The sequence below is a fragment of the Sciurus vulgaris genome (assembly GCF_902686455.1).
Source record: "Sciurus vulgaris genome assembly, chromosome: 15".
NCBI lineage: Eukaryota > Metazoa > Chordata > Mammalia > Rodentia > Sciuridae > Sciurus > Sciurus vulgaris.
The window spans coordinates 39,745,495-39,767,022 of NC_136476.1; the positions used below are offsets into that span (position 1 = coordinate 39,745,495).

The window sequence follows — 21,528 nt, forward strand, 5'->3', positions numbered from 1 at the left end:
CTGACTTTGCATTCTGAGACGGAGAGAAAAATGTAAGGTGTGATCTCACAAACAGCATATGTTATTTGTCCCACACAGTTTTCAGCCTTTGAAATACATTTATATGCAAATAGATTTCATGCATTGTTGTTCAGATAATTCCTGTTAATATGTTTAATATTGCATTAATATAAAAACATATTTAATCACAATAATCATTTTTCCTTATGTAAGTAGGTACTATGTTGAATGTCAGTAAGCTGCTCTTTGGATTGAAACCATCACTAAGTTGGAAAATTGATGGAAATGGTGATCTTATTGAGAGGTGGAACCTAGAATTAATGAGCAGAAATGGAGGAGGTAGCAGTTAAGTTAGAGGAGAGAAGAGATCCGTGCATCATTCCACCTGGGAGGCACTTTCCTTCTCATCATGTTCAGACTTAATCTGTTTTCCTTTTGCTTCAATTTCTCAGCTGCAATGACAACTTTCTAGGAATATTTACCAGATAAAGAAAAATGATGTACTGAAAATTTTTGGAAATGGTGGCCCAGGCCTTTATATTGACTTCAATCATCAAAAAGAAGTGAAAGTAAGTCAGAGACAGGAAGAGTCCTTTGCTCAGAAAAATATTTATTATATGAATGTGCAAAACTTTAAAGGTTTGGAAACCAGTTTAAAAAAAAAAAAAAAGCAGTCTAATATTATTTCGCATCATATGCTGGGATTAGCTGCCCCACATTTTCTCTAAGAGCACAAAAAGGATGAACCAAAAAGTTAAACTGAAATATCATCATCCCCAGGGAGAAGGGGGATGTAGAGAAGTTAGTAACTAAATTGAAGGAAAAAAAAAAAAAAAAAGGAGAAACTGTTTTCTCTTTCTTTGTGGTTTCTTTCCATCAATTTCACTTCAAAAGTACAGATAACCTATTGTTATACTGTGTGCATGTGTGAATATGTAACAACAAATCCCATCAATATGTACAACTATGATGCACCAATAAAAAAATGCAGAAATAAAGTACACATACCCCATTTGAGAGCAAAAGTTGAAAGTTCTTGGTTTGTCAAAAACTCCTCTATAAGTGACTCTAGTTCACTTGTTTTGAATAGTTTTGGGAAAGAGGGAAGGTCCTTGTTACAATGATGTCACAGTAGCTGTAGCTAAAAAGGAAACAGCAAGATCCGTTGTACTCTGAGGGTATTACAAGGTCAAAGAAGATGATCGCCATCTGCTGGCCACCAGGGATGAGAACATCAGCAAATCTGGAGAGGTCCCATTTTCAGGCAGGTGGGTTCCTTAGGCAATGGACTGGTCCATGGGGAGAGGCGGTCATAATGTATCCCTTCCTTCCAGTTTGCTCAGCGGTCCAGAACCTCCTGATCCACCTCTATCTCTAGGATCTGCAAGCTGGCCTTAGGTGAGCCACCCATCTGGTGTGGAGCTTCAAGGAACTTTAGGGAAAATCTGTTGGCTGGTGTCTTAACTCCTTAAGAGTAACTTGTCTATTTTACAAATTCTTTTCTACAGTCAGATCCTATCCCTTGATTTTCCAATCAGCTGAATGTTTTCACTATTACTTTGAGTAAGACATGAACTTGTGTTAGTCTTGTCTTGAATTGGCCATCAGAACATAGAGGAGAGTAAAGGACTTCAGAGGACACAGTTGCCAGCTGACCCTGAGGACTCTGTTATGGTAGGACCAGGAGGGATTCAGGCAATCTGCATAGCACTGATGAATAAGTGAATCCAGAAGTGATTGTGAACAGCTCTGGTGGAAGGAAGGGGCATTGTTTCAGCTGCGATTTCTCAAGTCTCTCTGTAAGATGACTAAAGTTTTCCATTGCTTTCCTCCTGTTGATGCGCTAGAAGACTCTGGTTTGTGCGAAGTGAATATGGTCCCTTATCTTTCTTTCCTTCTCCACCATTTGTGAGGGAATTTGTTCAGGAGCAGGGTTACCTTGACTTTTTTTGTTGTATTTAATAAACTTGACTGTCTTTGAGTCCTTAACACCTTTCAAACATATGACTTCTTCCATTCTTTGATACTGCTTACTTCATGTAATTTTTTATATATTTGCATCCTATTTTGTGTTTATATAATATATAATTGTTAAGTTGAACAATTAACTTCATAATGTAATCTCTCCCTGAAAATCTTTGTAACTATATATTGCTTCAAATCCTAGATTTATTAGCTTGCTAAATATTCAAAAGAATTTGGGAGCCTGGAGGCAAGGCTAGAGGTATAGGAGGGAGGTATAGGAGGGAGGTATAGGAGACCCAGTGAACACAGAGCTGTCCACCCCACCCACATTCCCACTGCAGAGACAGGCTGTGATTCACCTACCCCTAGCCATACCTAATAAGGAGCAAAAATAGAAGGAGTATGTGTAAGAGGTGCAGGGATCAGAACACAGCACAATCTGGAGACACAACCAGGAGAGAACCTGCTGTTTTGGAGCTTTTGGTTTTACATGAAAGGAAGCATAGTTTGATGTACATGAAATACTACAAAGTAAAGTAGGGACAAGAGATGTTATTTCAACAGGAGGTTTTAAGAACAAACAATGACGATGAGGCAAAGTTAGTAGATGACATTTATATGGAGCCTGGGAGACAGGAGAATACAGAAGCCTGCAGGCAGATAGTCATCAGGGTCCAGGGGATAACCATTACCAGGGGAGAAGATAGGAATTTAGGATTCCTTCTTGCCTCTCTGGTGATGAGAATGTGGGAAAGGATATTGTCTTGGATGCTCCTCTCTCCAAGGGTGGTCTTTAATTTCCCTCTGAGTTAAGCTGATAGTGACATTTTTCTAACCTATGGAAACGGATATCTAGCAACCCGAGGAGAGTGGAGGAACCTGGCAGAGACCACCTTAACCAAGTGATTAAGTTTAACAGTAGTAATGAGACACCGATAGCATGTATCCCCAAGTCATCCCTCCATGTGAGAGCACATCACCTCTACACACTCCTCCCCTAAGCATGAGTTTGATTACCATGAATATGCCATTCCTAACTATGCACTCATCAGAAACTGCACTCATTGGAACTGGTGGATTCTACCAAATAAGTGACCAGTATCCTTCCAAAGTATCAAGGTCATGAAAGTCAGGAAAGACTGACCATGAATTAGGGATTGCAGCAGACTACAGAGAGAGACAGAATGTAGTGTGGGATTCTGGATTGATTCTTGGGACATTACAGGACATCAGTGGGAAACTCAAGGAAATCTGGGTGAAGTCTGAAATTTGGTTAATATATTGATTGATCCAATGTCACTGTCTTGGTTTCCAATAGTTGTACCCTGTTAATGTTAAGTTATTAACATTAGGAGAAGCTGGGCAAAGGGGAGAGAGGAACTTTGAAACTCTTGTAAGTCTAACACTGCTTCAAAATAAAAGTTGAAAGAGAAAGCTTCCAAGATTCATAGCAGTACTGATTGAAATTTAAAAATATATTTAATTAAGACAATTTGCTAAATTCTCATTTTTAAAGGAAAATTCTAAATCCCATGAAATGGTTCAGTAGAGAGTTGTCATTCTTACTCCTTAACCGGCTCCTTGAGCAAACTTTAGTCAGGTATCCTGAGTCCTCTTTGGTAGTAGGCCTGGGTTTGTGGCCCAGTGTTTGGTCTGCCTCATCCAGGTGTCATAAGAATCCTGGTTAGTTGGGTTTATGAGAATCTCCTATCCCCTGGTATTGGTCACCCTTGATATCTGATCTAATTTCTTGTGTCCCACACTTTATATTTGGTAAAGAGGCCTGCTTTTACAAGAGTTCTGTTCAGTTGGTTTAGCAAGGATCTCCTCATGTCTTCTCTTAGTAATTTTCCATTTACTGCACCCCCATTCTACTTGTTGGCTACAAATGTCAGACTGTCTTTGCTGCATTGGGAGTTGAGGCCCTATCTCTGTTCTATGTTGTGGTAGTCTTGGTGCCTGTTCCAATATGTCTGAATAAAGTCTTCCTTACTGTTTTATTCAGTATCACTAAAAATTTTCTTCACCTGTCATTCATGTAATTCTGTAGAGTTATCCCAGAAGGCTAAAACTAACATGCATTCACCAGCTGTCAAGTCGGGTGACTCAAAGGCTTTAATCACCTCACTCCATACTTCCAATGCCCTCAGAGAGCCCTTCCAGATGTGAGTTCTCTGAGCTCTGAACCTGAGGTCACTGGTATAGTTCCGATTTGGCTCATGCTCTAGTCTGACCACAATTTAGGCTTGCACTATATAGGTGAAAATTAAGGCCTTAGTTCATTAGGTTTTAAATGTATTTGTATAAATGGATGGAAGTATGTAGGATTTCAGTCATATATGACTATATTGCTGGACTAAACAAAGAGTTTTACAAAAATCTTCAAACTTGCGAAGACACAATGTGAAAAAAAAACAGGACTAAAAAACGTGTAAGTAAACTGGGCCAATTTAATGCAAAAGTAAACTTTGGCTTGAGCAAATAGAGCTATTAAGTGAAGGAGTCAAATGGAAGATGAAGAGAAATACTCTACCATTACTTAGGATCACTGAGAAATCCTTGGTCAGTCTAGAAATCAGCTCCCCATAGAGCTTGTAAGAGCCAAGGACTGAGTAGGCTGGTCTATATTCCAACAGTGGTTCTGCTCTTATGAACTCCCTGTGCTTCTATTTTTCTTTAAATGGGATATATATACATATATGTATATTTTATGCTATAAATGTTAGATATTTTATATGAATATACATATTTATTTTTATATAGATGTGTATATTTTTAATGTAAATACATATTTTATGTGTCTCATATGTGTAACATAGAGATGTATGGGTGTCCTATATATTTAACTGATTAATGTATATTCATATTATTTTGTATGTTTATTTTTTCCCTATATCTATAGATCAATATCTACATGCCTTTTTACATAAAGAGAGAGCAAAACTTTTCTTTCCTTAACGACTTTGTTTTTAACCCATTTCTTTAAAAAAAGTCACCAAATCTAGGATGACACTAACTGAACATGAGGGATGTCATTGTTTCATTTATTCTGCTATTGATAAGAATAGCCAGCTTCTGTCGGACAACTTGCTGATGTTGGTTCCAGGAAAGGACCCCCAGTGTACTGTGGTTTCCTTCCCTCTGAGCCAGGCATTGCTCCGAAGTGGGAACTAGCACTCTGCATCTTCCAGTCCAGCAGACAATCCCTTGTCCTAGAATTTACATTTCAGAGGAGACAAAGTGCATGAACTTGAGAATGCACTGGAGCCAAAGGGAAAGAATCTCTTGACTTAATTTGGTTAAACTTGGAATATACAACTAAAATAAAAATTTAAATAACATATACATTTTATATTATGTATAATATGGATATATAATTCTAATATACATATTATGTAGATGAATATTAACATGTATTAAATGTCAATATAAATTTTATGATACATACTATATATTTCATATACAAATATTTATAAATTATTGCATTCATTTATTATGTATTTGTATTATGTACATGTATTATGTACATATTAAAACACCAGTAACATATAATGTATGAGATACATATTTATAATTTATAAAATATGCTATTAACATGTTTTTATAATATAAATATATATTTTCTATAAAATATTGATATTATTAAAAGTACATTAATGAATATAAAATATGTCTATTTGAATATTGATTTAGATGCTTATTTTGTATAAAACATACTGTATATCATACTTTATAATTAGATAAATAATATAGTACTTATATAATATGTATCACATACTGAATATGTATTTATATGTATTAAGTGAATATTTTATAATGTAAATTTAAGCAACAGACTGTATATATTTTATATACAATAATATGTATATTTAACATAAATATATAAAACACACATATTATTTCACATGCATAATATACCACATTAATTCAATTATATGAATTTATATTATTTAAATTCATACTGTAGATTATGTGCATATATTAGTATATTTTAAGAATAAACAAAATAAACTATAAAACATGATATACACCTTCTATCTTATATTAAACTTTGTTATCTCAATGGAAAAAGTGCTCATCCTAAAATATCGTTCACTTTGTTTCTTCTAAACCTAGGAAAGTAAAATTATATGAAATTTTTATTCAGTATAAATAAGAAGTTTTTAACTCAAAATAATCTGAGTTTTAATATGCCTCTTTTCCAACTTTTTCAGTGCCTTCTCATTACCAACTTAACTGCTCAAAAATATTAAAAGCATCCATAGAGAGGTGCTGCCTCCCTTCTCGGGCTCCAGAGAAAACACATCCCCAATTTTCCGGCATAGGTCCCAATTCTGGTTCCTTCAGATACCCTCTGACTGTCTAACCCTCTCTTCTTCTCCAAGCGGTGCCAACACCGAGCCCCAAATAACAATCTGTGCAATTAAACCTGTATGATTTCGAGTCCTTCACTCGCTGAATAAACGAGTTCTTCATGGAAAAACTCAGTGTCCGCTTAAGTTTATGTGAAAAACAAAGCCCTAAACACAGGGGAAAGTTGAGAACGTGCTAGTGAAGCTGATAACCAAGGAAAGATCAGGCAAAGCTCAGGCAGTTTCCTTCTCACAGTAACAAGGAGGTTCACTATTAATGGAACAGAAAGTTGACAAGATCACCTAGGGTGCTTCTTTCCAACTGTAGAGCCCAGAGACAGCTCAAAAACCTTAGGCTGCCCCTTGCTCAGACTCAGTCGGGTAGTGGTGCCCGCGCGTCCCCTGGATGCTGGAGCAGGAGTCACAGGAACTAACAATGGTCCAGATCTATCAGCTAACAGCAGGAGTGATGATGCTCTGCTTCAACACTGCCTGTTTTCTTGGCTGGGCGTGCCTTTGAACTGTGACCTGAAAATCAAGTAAATGTTTCTGCTAAAAAAAAAAAAAAAAGAGTAAACCTTCTCAGAAATGTCTGAACAACAGAGCCTACTTCCATTTTCTTTGGAAAACAGGGAGGATCACCCAAATACGGAACACAGAAGCCACCTGCCTCTACCATGTGATGCTCCAGCAGATGTTCCATCTCTTCAGCACAGTGGACAACATTCTGCCTGCGATAAGGTCCTCCTTGGTTAACTACTCTCTAGGCTTCATCTCAGTCTTGATCAACTGAAGCGAACACAATAGAAAAAGTGTTGTGTCCCCATTTGGGGTTTGCTCTCAGCAAGTATTTCCGGAGAATCACCTACTATGTGAAGGGAAAGGAATACAGCTTTCCCTGGGTGCAAAGATGGGGAAGGCATTATATGCGGATAACTTGTGGGAAAAGAAGACAAATTCTTTGAAAGACCAGTTTTCATTTTTACATTGTGTGTACTAAACCTATTGTAAATAGGTTAAGGAAAAATAACTTATTTTCTTGAAGTATGCACTTTTTAGAAAAATTATTCTGTTCCAACGTCTCATTCCACAAAATTGAATGTCATGAGAAAAGATGTCATTGGTTAAGATTCCTAGTATCATTGACTCTGTGAAAGAGTCTCTTAAGTTGGTTCTCAAAGTCAGGTTAATGTTCAAAACTGGCCAAGGGTTTTGGGTAAAGTGCTTGGAGCACATGCAAAGTTCAAGTTGTGTCCTTATTACCTGGGAGAGAAGAAAGTATGATCAAGTTTTTCCTTTCAGATCCTTGATGATCACTAAAACAAAAGGGAACATTGAGTTTCCCATTTGTAACTAGGCCACTGTTAATCATCCAGATGTTCTGAATATTAAAATTACACACTTGAAGAAAGAATCCTTGTGATGAAATGGTTGCTTTTTTTCTAAATGCCTCAAAATTCTCAATTATAGCTTTCCCTCAAGAATCATGAAGAATTGAAAAAGTGTCTTTATGTCTAATTTTTTTTTCAAATCATATATCTTGTATGCAATGGCATTATTTTTTCTAACAGTTTTAAACAATTATTCCCTTTATAAATATAGAGTGAGCGCCTGAATTAATGTAGATATAATAAAATGCCTAGGATTTGAGCTTGGTTAAGAAGATTTCTCTGCTCAAAAATGCCTTCTGAATTCCAAGGATTGTATTCTGAGGAAAAATAGGAGAAGTCATTAAAGGCTCCATCCCTGGTTGCCACAAGAGAGAATACAGTCATGCATACAAAACTATGAAAATATTGGCAGCAGAAAGCCTAGACCAAGAACTTAAAATCCACTGTTTTTTTAGTCTCAAGTAGTATTCTAAGTATTGCTTGTCAAATCTGAAAAATAAACTGAAATGGAGTCCATGGTTTCATAGAAATAAATGAAGATAAAGGAAAGAAATGCTCATTTACTCTGTGTGTGTGTGTGTGTGTGAGTGTGTGTGTGTGTGTGTGTGTGTGTGTGTGTGTTTAGACCTGGAAGAATGGAAGGATATAGGTCAGCAGTTTTCACTTCCATCAATATCCACCTAAAAAATATGGAGAGTCCAAAATGCTTCTTCCATTTCTGTGCTTATTTATGTCAAATTGTGTTTGATTACTGCAAATACTCTCTTTTCTCCCAACATCAATTAATTTATCCTGACATTTCTCATTATTTGGGCACACTTCTCCAAATAAGTCCATATAATGAGCTCAACAGCACATTTTTGCCAGGATACAAATTGGAAGCATGAACTGACTGGCAAGGCAGTTTGACCCGGAGCCTTTTGTCATCTCAGACCTCCACCTCTGGTGTGCTGGACTCTCCTAATTTCTCCATAATGACTTTCATTTCTACACCTTTATTGCCTTGCTGAGTCATTTTAAATGTGAGCTCTGAGCCTTAGCTCTTTGGTTTAGTTGTAATTTATCTCATATTTCTGGCAAGATAATGACCCAGAGCCTTAGGCTTGTGGTGAAAGGAATGTAAAGCTTTAAGAATATTTGAATGGAAGGATGGAAATAGGTAAGATTTTCAAGAGTCATTCATAAATATGCACTGAGGTAGACAAACTGTTTTACAAATAAATTTAAGTTATTAAGGATACATTTGAAAGAAGACAACCTAAGGTAAAACATTGGTAACTAAATTGGGGCCAATTTTGATATTATGTAACATGCCTGGCAAAAGTGAAGGGAAGAAATAGGAGCTAAACTGAAAAACTGCCATTGCTGAAGCAAATATTGATCAATCTAGAAATTAGTTCTGGTTCTTATAGCCAGAAATGTCCCCAGAGATAACTGGGGACTGAGAGAAGGGTGCACTGAGTTCCAACAATGGCTCCCCTATTCATGAGCCACCTGCACTTCCAATTTTCTTTTGTAAATGGGAAAACGGCAGAAGCTCTCACTGCTTTGGTCACTGGTTTCTCTGGTGACTCAATGGGCTGAGCACATGGAACATGTTTGATATATGAAAAGCAAGAGTATTGCTACTAGTAAGGTAAGGGTCAATTTTGCAAAATCTCAGAGCAGTGTCTGACTCATAACAAACACTTTAAACTACTTAGACATTTCTTTTTATTAACACAAACTATGTTATTTAACTCAGCGTGGTGGAAGTACATTTTGAAGGCATCAATTTATTGCTTCTTATCAGAAATATGACAACAATATTGATCTTTGAGTTTTTCTTTATTAGGGGAGGAAAACATGGTGCATTTAACATTTATCCATTATCCAGAGGAAATATTGAGATTTCACAAATAGGCTTTTTTTCATATGAACTTGTGAATTGGTTGATGTGTATTTCCTGACTTTGGGTGAAGTCGGGATTCAGCAAAGCTGAAAAGAAGCCCTGGATGAGGGATTTACTCTTCTTTGAGCCTATACCTGCTTGATACTTTCCTTTATGCTCCTTTACCCTTCTTGCCTCACCTCTATCCAATCCCATAATTCCCATCTTAGCTGGGATGAATGTAGTTAAATTATTTTGTTTTTTTCCCCTGTGGAATATAGCTTTCCTTATATTTTCTTCATATTTGGACACATACTGTGTTCTTTTTGTGTCCCCAGTCAATGGGATGCAAAAGGTGAGAACTTTTGATTTGTATGAAAAAGAAAATGAGAAAGAAAAATACTTTGTGTCTTGTGTTCTATATTGAACAATTGCCTAGGCCATTGACCTTAAGATTTTTACATTCCAACATTGCATTTAGGAAAAAGTTGATGTCCTTTTTTTTTTTTTTTAATTGAAAATCATAAATTTACATAGGGCAATATTGTTTGATTCATTCTGTTATTTTTTCCCTTCCCCCCGACTCCTCCCACCCCTCTTTTCCCTCTATACAGTCCTTCCTTTCTCCATTCTTACCACCCTCCTTATCCCTAACCCTAAACCTAACCCCTTTGGTTTTATAAGACTCTGGTAGGATTGGACCTCTGCAAATTCTTTAAAAAGTTGGAAATTAAATGAAAAAATACAATAAAATTGATGACATTTTCTCAATTTGGTTTGTTCATTTTCATGGTATTGGTCTCAAAAGTGTGAAAATTACTCCTTTGAAGTATTAATAAATCTTAGTTATTATAGAGGTTTGTAGTGCTGAGAGCTGCACCCTAGCTGACAAAGCTTTTTAGTATCTTTTCTCATTGAGTTTTCTAGACTGGAGATGTCACTAGGCTTTCTGTTGTATGATATGGAAAGCATGGACACTGAGTTCATGGAGATAAGAACAGCGTATGCAAGATCAGTGCTCCAAATCCTCGGCAAATAGATGGCTGGGATAGGAGCACTTTTCCTGGGTGAATTGATCTCCAAATTACATCATGAGATATGGCTTCTAATGTAGGAATGGGTTCTCATTGTCTTCCATGTGGATGTTTTTTATGTTTGAAATTCAATTATTATGAATGTGTGTTGTGGGCTTTGAGAATTAAATACAGAGTTTTGTATCTTATTATTTAATTCTATTAATGTTATTCAACAAATCAATAATTGTGTCCTGCACCAAAGAGAAGAAAATAATTATCTAAAGTATATCTAGCAAAGAGTGAATTAAAAAAATTGCATTGAAGGTAAAACAAAGTAACCAAAAAGAAGTGTTAAGAAAAACAATTTTCCATAGCTTGTAGCACTTACATGATTTTAAGTATTACATTAAGTGGCTATTATTGTTTTAAAAAATATTTATTTGTACATGAACTTGATATATATGATTTTGTAAGTAACTTAGTTTCATTAACATCACTGAGTAAATTCATTTGGAAAGTTAAATTCAATGTCAATAGTTTTTCAACTTAACTTTTAACAGAATTTTTTAAAGATATTTTAAACTCTGTATTGAATACAAAGTTTAAATTCAATAGTTTTACTTACAAAGGAGACATATCCATTTAGTATATAAATATATACATAGTATATCTGTTATTAAAATTTAAAAGACTGGGTGGTTGTGCACACATCTAATCTGAGTGGCTCAGAGGCTGAGACAGGAGTATCAAAAGTTTCAGACCAGCCTCAGCAAATAAATGAGGCTCTAAACAACTTAATGAGACCCTGTCTCAAAATACAATAAAATAGCTAGGGATATGACTCAGTGGTAAAATGCTTATGGCATCTATCCCCAATAACTCCTCTATCCTCCAAAAATTAATGCGAATTTCAGTTCCAGAAAATAACACTAAAAGGCTGTCTGGGGGCAGAGGAGGAAAATAAATAATGAAATAATGGTTGGGAAACACTGCTCTAAACACATGTAGGGAAAGCATAAAGGAAAGAAAAAAACAGAAGTAGAAAGTTTTGGGGATGACATTCAGAAAGTTGAAAGTATATTGGTTCCTTTTTAAGACATAGGAACAAATCAAGGGCTTCAGAGAAGCTAGAGGCAAACGGCCAGGATCACCCAACTCAGGCTTCTAGAAGATTCCCAATGGCCTTGCCCTTGACTTTCCTGCTGCCCCTGGTGGTGCTCAGCTGCAAGTCCACATGTTCTCTGGGCTGTGATCTGCCTCAGATCTACAACCTGGGTCTTGAAACTCCTGAGAGAAATGAGGAGGGGGTCCTGATGCTCCTGGAGAAAATGAGGAGAGTTCCCACCTTGTCCTGCCTGAGCTACAGAAAGGACTTTGCCTTCCCCCAGGAGCAGTTGGGTGGTGAGCAGGTACAGAAGGCTCAAGCTGTCTCTGTCCTCCACGAGATGACCCAGCAGGTCTTCAACCTCTTCAGCACCCAGGAGTCCTTTGCTGCTTGGGACAAGACCCTCCTGGACACATTCCTCACTGGCCTCTATCAGCAGCTGGATGACCTGAAAGCCTGTGTGACCCAGCAGGTGGGGGTGGAAGAGGCTCCCCTGAGGGCTCTGAGGAGGTACTTCCACAGGCTCACTGTCTACCTGAAGGGGAGGAAACACCTCCCTTGTGCCTGGGAGGTGGTCAGAGCAGAAATCGTGAGCTCCTTCTCTTCATCAACAAATTTTTATGGAAGACTAAGGAGTAAGGAATGAGACCTGGTCCAACAGGGAAATGATTCTTACTGAGGATACACCTTACCACACTCCCTCAAGTTCTGCTGTTTCAAAGGTTCTCATTCCTGCTGGAATTGTGATGTGAATTCAAGCAATGTCAGATGTTTTCAGGAGTTAATGCAACAATCACTGGCTTCAAATCTGTAGGCACTTGTCCCTTACATCTCTGCAGATGCATCTATTTATGAATTTAAATACTTATTTATTTAACTATTTGTAAAATGTAATTTATTTTGCCCATATAATATTATGTATACTTTTATAATATAATTAATAAAATCAAACATTTTCTTTATATTTCGTCAATTTATTTTGCATTCTTCATTCATAACTCTTCAATTTAAACTCTTTACATTCTTGCAGGAGAATGAGGTGTAGGGTAAATATTTCTTTTTATTTTCTTCCATTTTATTTAAACAACAATTAAAATTTTAGTCCTAAATGCTGGTTTCTATGTTGAATTACTTTCATGCACATCATTACTTTTGCATTTTCCCATCAGCTTAGCCATGACACTTTTAGACAAATTTGAGATTAATAGAAAATCAACAAAATATGGATATTATTTTAAAAATGCATGAAAATCACAACCCAGATAAAGGAAAAGATATGTCTTTGTCTTACCCATGTCTTCACCATCTCTCATTAATTATGCCAATTCCATCTATTTTCCCCTGTAGTGATGCTTTCAATACACAGAACAACTGATAACATAAAAACACAAAAGTTGTCCACATTATTAGGATATCATGTTATGTTTGGTTAAACGCATTCATCTCCTTGAACATTTATCATGTCTCTGTTGTGAAAACCTTCAAGGTTCCTCCCTCCAAATTTTTCAAATGCACAGTATGTTAGTGCCACACCCTGCAATTATGCACCAGTTTCTTGCTCCTTTCCAGTGGTATCGTGGAGCCCATTGACAAGCCTGTCCCATCTCTCCCCACCTTCTACTGTCTGTGGCCTCTGGTAAGCACCATCCCACTCTCAGCTTCTAAGAGATCAGCTTCTATTTCACATGTGGGTGAGATCCTGAGGCACTTGTCTTCCTGTCCTGGCTCATTTCACTTTACATGAAGGTTTCCAGTTCCATCCAGGCTGCAGATCACAGGTTTTCATTCGTGTGTGTGTGTGTGTGTGCGTGTGTGTGTGTGTGTGTGTGTGTGTGTGTGTGTATGTATTAATAATATATCAGAGAGCATGTAATATATAATTATTTAAGAATATTAGCGTAATGTACATACACATGTGCATACAAACATTTTTGCTTGTGGATTGTGACACTTATGACACTCCTTCTTACTCCCTACTTCTCTGGATCCTCTCATGTCACATCTATATCACAATAGTTTCCTCCCTCTCTGGTCAGAAATCTCCAGTGTGCCTGGCATAGTGGTGCATGCCTGTGATCCAGGGCTTGCCAGGCTGAGGAAGGAGGATGGTGAATTCAAAGCCAGCCTCAGCAACTTAGCCACGCCCTAAACAACTTAGGAGACACTGTCTCAAAATTAAAAAAGTAAAAGAGTTGAGGTGTGGCTCAGTGGTTAAATGCCCCTGTGTTCAATCCCTAGTATCAAACAAACAAACAAACTAACAAAACCAGAAAAAAAATTCTACAAAAACAAAAAAGACCAAGAGTGATCTCCTTCATTTCTCATTAACCTGCCTGTGTATACATCTACTTCCTGTTCTATTATGATTTCCATCTGTAAATTTTCTGTAGAATTGTATGCAGCCACCAACTGCAGTAGTTGAATGAAAGTTTTAGGTTTGCCCAAAACTTCCAAGAATAGCTCTAGTTCCTCCTGGTTAATATTTTTGGAAATGAAGGAATGTAGTTATTACAGTGATATAACAGTAGATGTGACAAATAAATAAAGAGAAAGCATGATCCATTTTACTCTGGAAGCTATTAGAATATAGACAGGAGAAGACAGCGGCCTATTGGCCTAGATGGACAGAAGAAGAGTCCATGTCTGGCAATCAAGCTTCTGTTCTATGCACAATTCTGTGTCCTGGCATGAACTTTTTTTATAGAGTTAAAATAGTCTATTCACCTGGGAGGAAGTGACCCCATACTGGAAGTTCATTTCCTTAACTTTCCTTCTCAGAGAGGGAAAAGACTCCCAGCCATAGGCAGGTAGTGTCTTCCTTGTGCTGAGGACAGAACTGTGAGAGAAAGGGTGAGAATGCTACTCTTGCCTACAGCCTGCTCAGACTTTCAGAGTTTCTTGGCCCTTCAGTTCCCCTGCACAGTGTGTGATACTCGGAGGCAGGAGAGCATACCTATTGGATATAGGAGGCAGGACAGCATACCCGAAGGAAAATCAGGGAAATCTAAGTGTCTTACAATTTTATTCCTAGTAGATCACCCAGCATGACTTTATGGTTAAGAGAAAATTCTCCTTTGTAAGGAGGGATTGAATCCAGGGACACTTTTCCACTGAGCCCCAAACCCAACCCTTTTTAGTTTTATTTTGAGACACCTTTCAACTTGCCAAGTTGCCTAGGGCCTCACTAAGTTGCTTGAACTTGCCATCTCCCCCTTCCTTTGCCTCCTGAGTCACTGGGACTGCAGGTGTGCACCACCAGACCCAGGGAAGAGACAATTCTTCCTGTGTCTTTGAATAATGCCTTGGAAGACTTACTCCACCTTGATTTAGGAGTAAGAGACAGCAAGGACCAATGTAAGGGGATTTCAGAGAATGCAGAAATAGCCAGCTTAGGGCCTGTGTAAGAATTCATTCAGGAAGACTCTGGGAAGTTTAAAGAAGTTTGAGTAATGTTGTTATTTAAGAGGATGATCAGGAATTGCCTATGAATTGGGAGCTAGCAGGAAGGGGCTTGGAGTGAGGGAGGGATCGCTCAAACCTGAGCTCAGATCACAGACCCAACAATTAGAGTTTTTCTCTCTGGGTGAGATAAGGGAGGTTTGGGAAACTCAAAGTTATATTTTAATGTATTTTGTCTTTGTCTTCTTTCTTCCTGTACCACTTGTGGGAGACTCAGTTTAGGAGAAGGCAAAAAAAAAAAAAAAAAAAAAAAAAAATTGCAATTTCTGTATTTGCCTTGAGGTGGGTCCTTTCTCCTCATGTCTGTTTCTGTCTGTTTCTCTCTCTCACACTCTCTCTTTATCTCTCTCTTTCATTGCTTAACACCTTTCAACATTATTGGCATATATGTCCTTGATTAATTTTTAATATTGCTTACTTCATTAATGTCATTTTACTTTTAATTCTTTATCATGTCATGCTCCCTGAACAAAAATTGTACAACTTGGCTCTGTTTTCTCAACTTACACTGAAGAATCTCTGCAACCATCTTCTGATAATATCCAGATATTAATTTATTATGGAGTAGGAAGCATTGGAAACCAAGGTGAGGAAGTGGTGAAGCTGGCAGCAAGGGGCTCTATCTCAACCTGGGAAACAGGACTAGAGAAGGACACAGGGAGACTGCTTGGTCCTGCTCTGGGTGTCTTAGTAAAGCACCTGCTGGAGAAATCTTGACTCTGTGTGTAAAAGTAAGAGGGTGAAGATGGCAGTACCTCAACTCTCTCTGCCTACCAAGCCTCACACTGCACAGCATAAGGTTGGACTCTTGAGCACAGAAAGATAGTACAAAGACAAATATCTGCTATTAATGAGCTGGTAAAGTTTCCAAGAATCCTTCTGAGCCACCATGAGGAGCCTCCAGGTAGGACACTGCAGGGTTTCATTTGCTTTTGAAGAAGTTGAAAGGATCAACAGCAGTTTGAGAGCATGGAGGGAGAATACAGATGCTTGAGTCATTGATTGGAGCAGCAGCTGGTCCCCAGGAGCTGCAACAATATGAATAGGCCACTTTGAGGAATGGCTCAAGTAATTCCAATCCAAAGGGAGAGAACACCCAAGTAGATGTTGCAGCACTCTCCCATGGAGATATGGGCAACATCAAGGCTCCCAGCACAGGTGACAGAGACCACCCCAAATGGAAGGGTATGAGAGGGGACCAGAGTGATTCCCATGAAACCAGCAAATGAACACAGCATGGGAAAAGTTATTCATGGAGTCAGGAAATTCTTACATTTCGATCACCATGCAGCCTCCTTTTAAAACAAAACAAAATGAAGAAGTACTTGAGCAGAGAGTATGCTGGTAGGTAAGAGAGCAGCGCATTTAGCAGCACATGGAGCAGGGCCTTCCCACCAGGACAGGCATTAGCAATACACATATTGGAAGGTCAAAATTTCTAAGGGCAGCAGACTTTCATGATGATTCATTTATTTAACAGAATTGATTGAAAAGAAGAAACTGGTGGACCAGTTATTTGTTTTCTTTGTATTGGGTGCATCTGCACTGAGTGGGTGCACAAATAATGTTCAGGGTTTGGGGTTTGGAGCAATTCCTGAGGATTACAGTCCAAAAAAAAAAAAAAAAAGCAAATAATGTCCTTCATTAGTAAGTTTTTATCATTTTCTCATTTAATATTAGTTTTAATGTCTTATTTAATTCAATGCTGCCATGTGGTTTTATGATTTTCTAATAGAAAGAATCTAGAAGGCTAAATACTGCCAATCATTACATGCATTGTGGCTGAGTTTAGAGTGAAAACCAGCTTCTCTTTGGGAAGTAGCCTTTAAAGAGCCTTCAAGGCTTCTGTGTAGAGAGAGCATCATAGTCTTCCATCATGGTCATACAAAAGGTATTTTCAGCACTGACAACTGAACCAGTGGGTCGAAAAAGAAACAGGAGAAGAGAGTCTTCCCTGAACACTGTCATAGACAGCATGAGGTCTGGGCAGGACTGGAGGAGTGTTTTGATCTTTGGGAATGAGAACAGCAGACTTCCTTACAAGTACTGTGCCATGGAATCTCTGAAGGTAACAATTCAGAACCCATGTGATGGGCTATGGATCAGAGAACCATTAAGTGCTTGTGTGTGTGTATGTGTGTGTGTGTACATTTGTGTGCACTGTGGATTGAACCCAACCTGGCCTACGTTAGGTGCACGCTCCACCAGAAAACTACATCCTTTTATCCTAGTGATTTTATTGATTCATCTTTATTTAAAAAAAAAAAACACAAGAGGAAAAATTAAATAGGTTTCCTGGGATCTGAAGTTAATGGGTTACTTAATTTAATTTACTGTATTTCATTGGAGAAATCACACCTTAATTTTAGGCTATTTCAATTGAGGCAAAATCTTTTCTGTTACAAGTGTTTGAAGGATGTGTTGTCTCATTTTCTTTAGTACTTAAACACAGTCAGTTATCTCAACGCACAGCCCTGGTGCCCTAAAATATAATGCAACACAATACCTTGACATTTGATGAGGAATCCAGAATCGTCTGGCATCTAAGTCTCTCTGCTCTTTGGATTTCAGGTCAGACTTTATTTGGTTCACAAATCCAAGTCCATTTTTGTTCTTTGAGCCCTTAATAGAACCTTCCAGACAAGCCATTACCTCACTATCCCTAAGGTGCTGACTTTGAATCATTGGTGTGTTTGGAATAGTTCATTTCTCTAGATTCGTTTGTCTCCAAGGAGCTCTTTAGATGATCTAACACAAATAATACTAATAGGAAGTGTGAAACAATGTTTTGTTTATGGTCATCCTACAATACATTTTGATGGTATTATTAGTAGTTTAGAAGTATTTTCCAGAATAAAACTAACATTTTTGAGATCATTAAACTCCTTGCTTTTAATTCTAGGTTCCTCAGAGCAGACTTTTAATTGTCTGAGTAGATTATGACCAAGTTGGAATGCAGAGCCAAGGCCAGACAGGGAAAGTGTGGTAGTACTGGAGCCTGGTGACTCCCCTCTCTTCTCCTAAGGCTGATCACATCTAGATTAATTGAGAGAACAGTCAGGCACTCCAGTGACTGGTCTTTGAATTGCTGTTAGTAGTAGGCATTTCCCTGCCTTGGGCACCTGAGCATTGGCCCTCAGTCTTCCCCTCTGCAATGGCCCTGGTGCTGCACTCTGCTGCATTGCATGTGGCTAAGTGACACTCTGCCACTAGTCACAGGAAAGTTACTTCTTTCACTTCTATGAAATCATGACATCCTTTTCTTTTTCCCTTTTACCCACACACTTTCTAGTTTTGCTTTTTAGGAAAGTTGTAATGAGAAACAAAATTTGATAGAGCAAAGCAGGGCAGCCTTTCACTTTTCTTTCATTTTCCATTATTTGTCTGACTTCATTATAAGAACCTAATGCATGAGCAGCAAGACAAAGTTTTCCTGGTAAACCACTATTAAGTAGAATGTACAAAAATTACAGTGAAAGGCCAGACATGTTGGTGCATGCCTGTAATCCCAGCAGCTTGGGAGGCTGAGTCAGGAGGATTGAGAGTTCAAAGCCAGCCTCAGCAATGGCGAGGTGCTAAGCAACTCAGTGAAACTCTCTCTCCAAAATAATACAAAATAGGGCTGGGTATGTGACTCAGTGGTCAAGTGCCCTGAGTTCAATCCCTGGTATCCCTGAGGTATCCCCCCTAAAAAAATTACAGTGACAAAAATCAGAAAAAGAAGGAGAGGAAAGAAGGCTTTTTCTCCCTGATATAATAGTCTGGTTCTCACCACCCTGCACTGTAAAAGTGAGACAGAGCCCAAGGAGCAATGATCCCCCAATGAGACCTCATTGACTGTGTAACTGACTGAAGGCATTGTGTTTCTGTAAGATAACTTCACAAGAAGGACATTGTCATTCATGAGTACTAGCTGCCCAGCTCAGAAAATCTGAGGAAAACAAGAGTTCTAGAAAGTGGAAGAATGGGACAATAAAACTAAGTAGCAAAATAAATGTTAACTGTCTATTGGAGGTAAAATGATTCTGATTAGAAAAGTCCACGAGCTACCTACTCATAACAAACCTTCCTCTCAGCATCTGAAGACTGTTGAGTCTTTTGATACCTGGTACATGTATCAGGAGAGGAAAAGGTCACTACTGAATGCCAGGGTCCTTGTGACAAGAGGTCCAGTGACAGGGGGAGAGTTTACTATTTTGTCAAAAATGAATAAATAAATAGGTCCCTCTTCAGTAATGGAGTCCTCCCATCATGAAGAGATGGTTCATCTGCTCTGGAGGAGTCTGATGAGTGTGGGCTGAGGACACTGTGTCATCTAAGAGCAGAGGGTGTTACTCGTTGTGATAGCCACCTTGTGAGGCAAGAGGAGCTGGGAAAATACTGTTATCTTGAAATTAGTATGTCTACACTCACAAGCAGCTGAATAAGACCTGGATTCCTCCCAGGATTATTGGCAGACTGAGGAGCAATGTAGACTCAGTAAGAAAATGGTGGACAGAAAAGACAAGGTCTACATCAACTCTGGTCTTGTGGCTCAGTGAAGTATGACCACACAGAACTGCAGAAATGTGCTCCAAGAGGAGAGGAACAGAGAATAGGTTACTTACCAGCAATCAGAAGCTTTTGCTGTGAATGAATCCAAAAGCAATCCCATTCAGGAAGAACTTTTTTACCAAAGATGATCTAGTAAAACATCAACCAAGCACAGAGATTCAGAGGTCTGAGAGAGCATATTTCTGCATCATAAAAGGAGAGAAAAATGAATGTTAGGATCAGGGCTAAAAGCTTGTTTCTAGAACAGATAAGAATAATATTTACAGATGAAATAATGTGTATGTCTGTGTGTGTGTATTTGTGTGCAGGAATGTGTGTGTGTATGATAAAGAAATTGGAATTATAGTCCTTTATGGCACCTTGAGGTCACTAGGTTTTGTAAAATTGGGTTCTATAGGAGGATAATGTCATCAATGATACCCCTGTGCCCAACTCAGACATCTAAAAGGTAAAATTCAGAGGTTTAAGCAGACTAATTGGAAAATAACATAGTACTTAGCAAACTGAAAATCATTTGTGTTCTGAAGTTAAAATGACTGTTATAAGCCATCTAGCTACACAAACAGAACAGCCCTTTGCTATCAGCATCTGGTTCTACACATACTTCTGTCTTTAGGGCAAAGACAGTTCCCATTTTACTGATAAGTATGCATTTGGATGAGCAAATCTGAAATTTAACATGAACTCTAACTTCCAGTGTAAAATCCATAAATTAGTTTGATGTCATCTTGTTTGTCTATCTTCAAAGGTTGACAGAAATGCCTGAATGATAGAGCCAACTTCTATTTTTCTTGGAAAACAGGGAAAATCACTTTAATTCAGAAGACAGAAGCCTCTATCTCTATCATCTGATGATCCAGCAGATGTCCAATTTCTTCAGCATGGTTTTTCTGTTCCTCCTGGATCAACTACTCTCTGGGCTTCATTTCAATCTGGAGCAACTGAAGGTGACACACTAGAAAAAGCATTGTCCCTTAGGGATTTTCTCGCTGAAAGTGTTACTACAGAATCACCTGCTCTCTGAAGGAAAAAGAATACAGTTCCTGTGCCTGGGAGAGTATAAGAGGGGAAATTATTATTATTATTGTTATTTTTTAACATTAGCAATCATCATCAATAATCCCAGTCATTTGGGCTTATTTTTGGTTTTTAACTCATCTTGGTTTCTCCTTTGAGTGATTTTTCTCTAAGGTAGTTCCTCCCTTTGCTGACCTCCATTGTTGTTTTTCATTTCCTCCTCATGGAATATTTTGTTGAGAACGTTCTGTAGCACAGGCTTTCTATTTGTAAATTCTTTTAACTTTTGTTTATCATGGAAGGATTTTATTTCATCTTCAAATCTGAAGGTTAGTTTTGCTGGATATAGGATTCTTGGTTGGCAACCATGTTCTGTGAGCTTGAAATATGTTGGTCCAGGCCCTTCTAGCTTTTAGAGTCTGGGTTGAGAAATCTGCTGCTATCCGTATTGGTTTTCCCCAATATGTAATCTGATGCTTTTCTCTCATGGCCTTCAAATCCTATTTTCATTTTGAATGTTAGGCATTTTCATTATAATGTGCCTTGGTGTGGATCTGTTATGATTTTGTGCATTTGGTGTTCTGTAAGCCTCTTGTATTTGATTTTCCATTTCATTCTTCAGGTTTGGTAAATTTTCTGATATTATTTCATTGAATAGGTTGTTCATTCCTTTGGTTTGTATCTCTGTGCCTTCCTCAATCCCAATAATTCTTAAATTTGGTCATTTCATGATGTCCCATAGTTCTTGGAGATTCTGTTCATGATTTCTTACCATCTTCTGTGTTTAGGAAACTTTATT

At 38.0% G+C, this 21,528-nt stretch overlaps 1 protein-coding gene across 1 annotated transcript; it reads left to right on the forward strand.

Moving 5' to 3' along the window:
* Window positions 1-11,772: 11,772 nt before the first annotated feature.
* Window positions 11,773-12,345, forward strand: LOC306645111 (interferon alpha-2-like; the record flags this gene model as incomplete). Its single annotated transcript, XM_079112431.1, has 1 exon — window positions 11,773-12,345. One exon carries the CDS (start codon window positions 11,773-11,775, stop codon window positions 12,343-12,345), a length of 573 nt encoding a protein of 190 aa, XP_078968557.1.
* Between the last annotated feature and the right edge of the window lie 9,183 nt (window positions 12,346-21,528).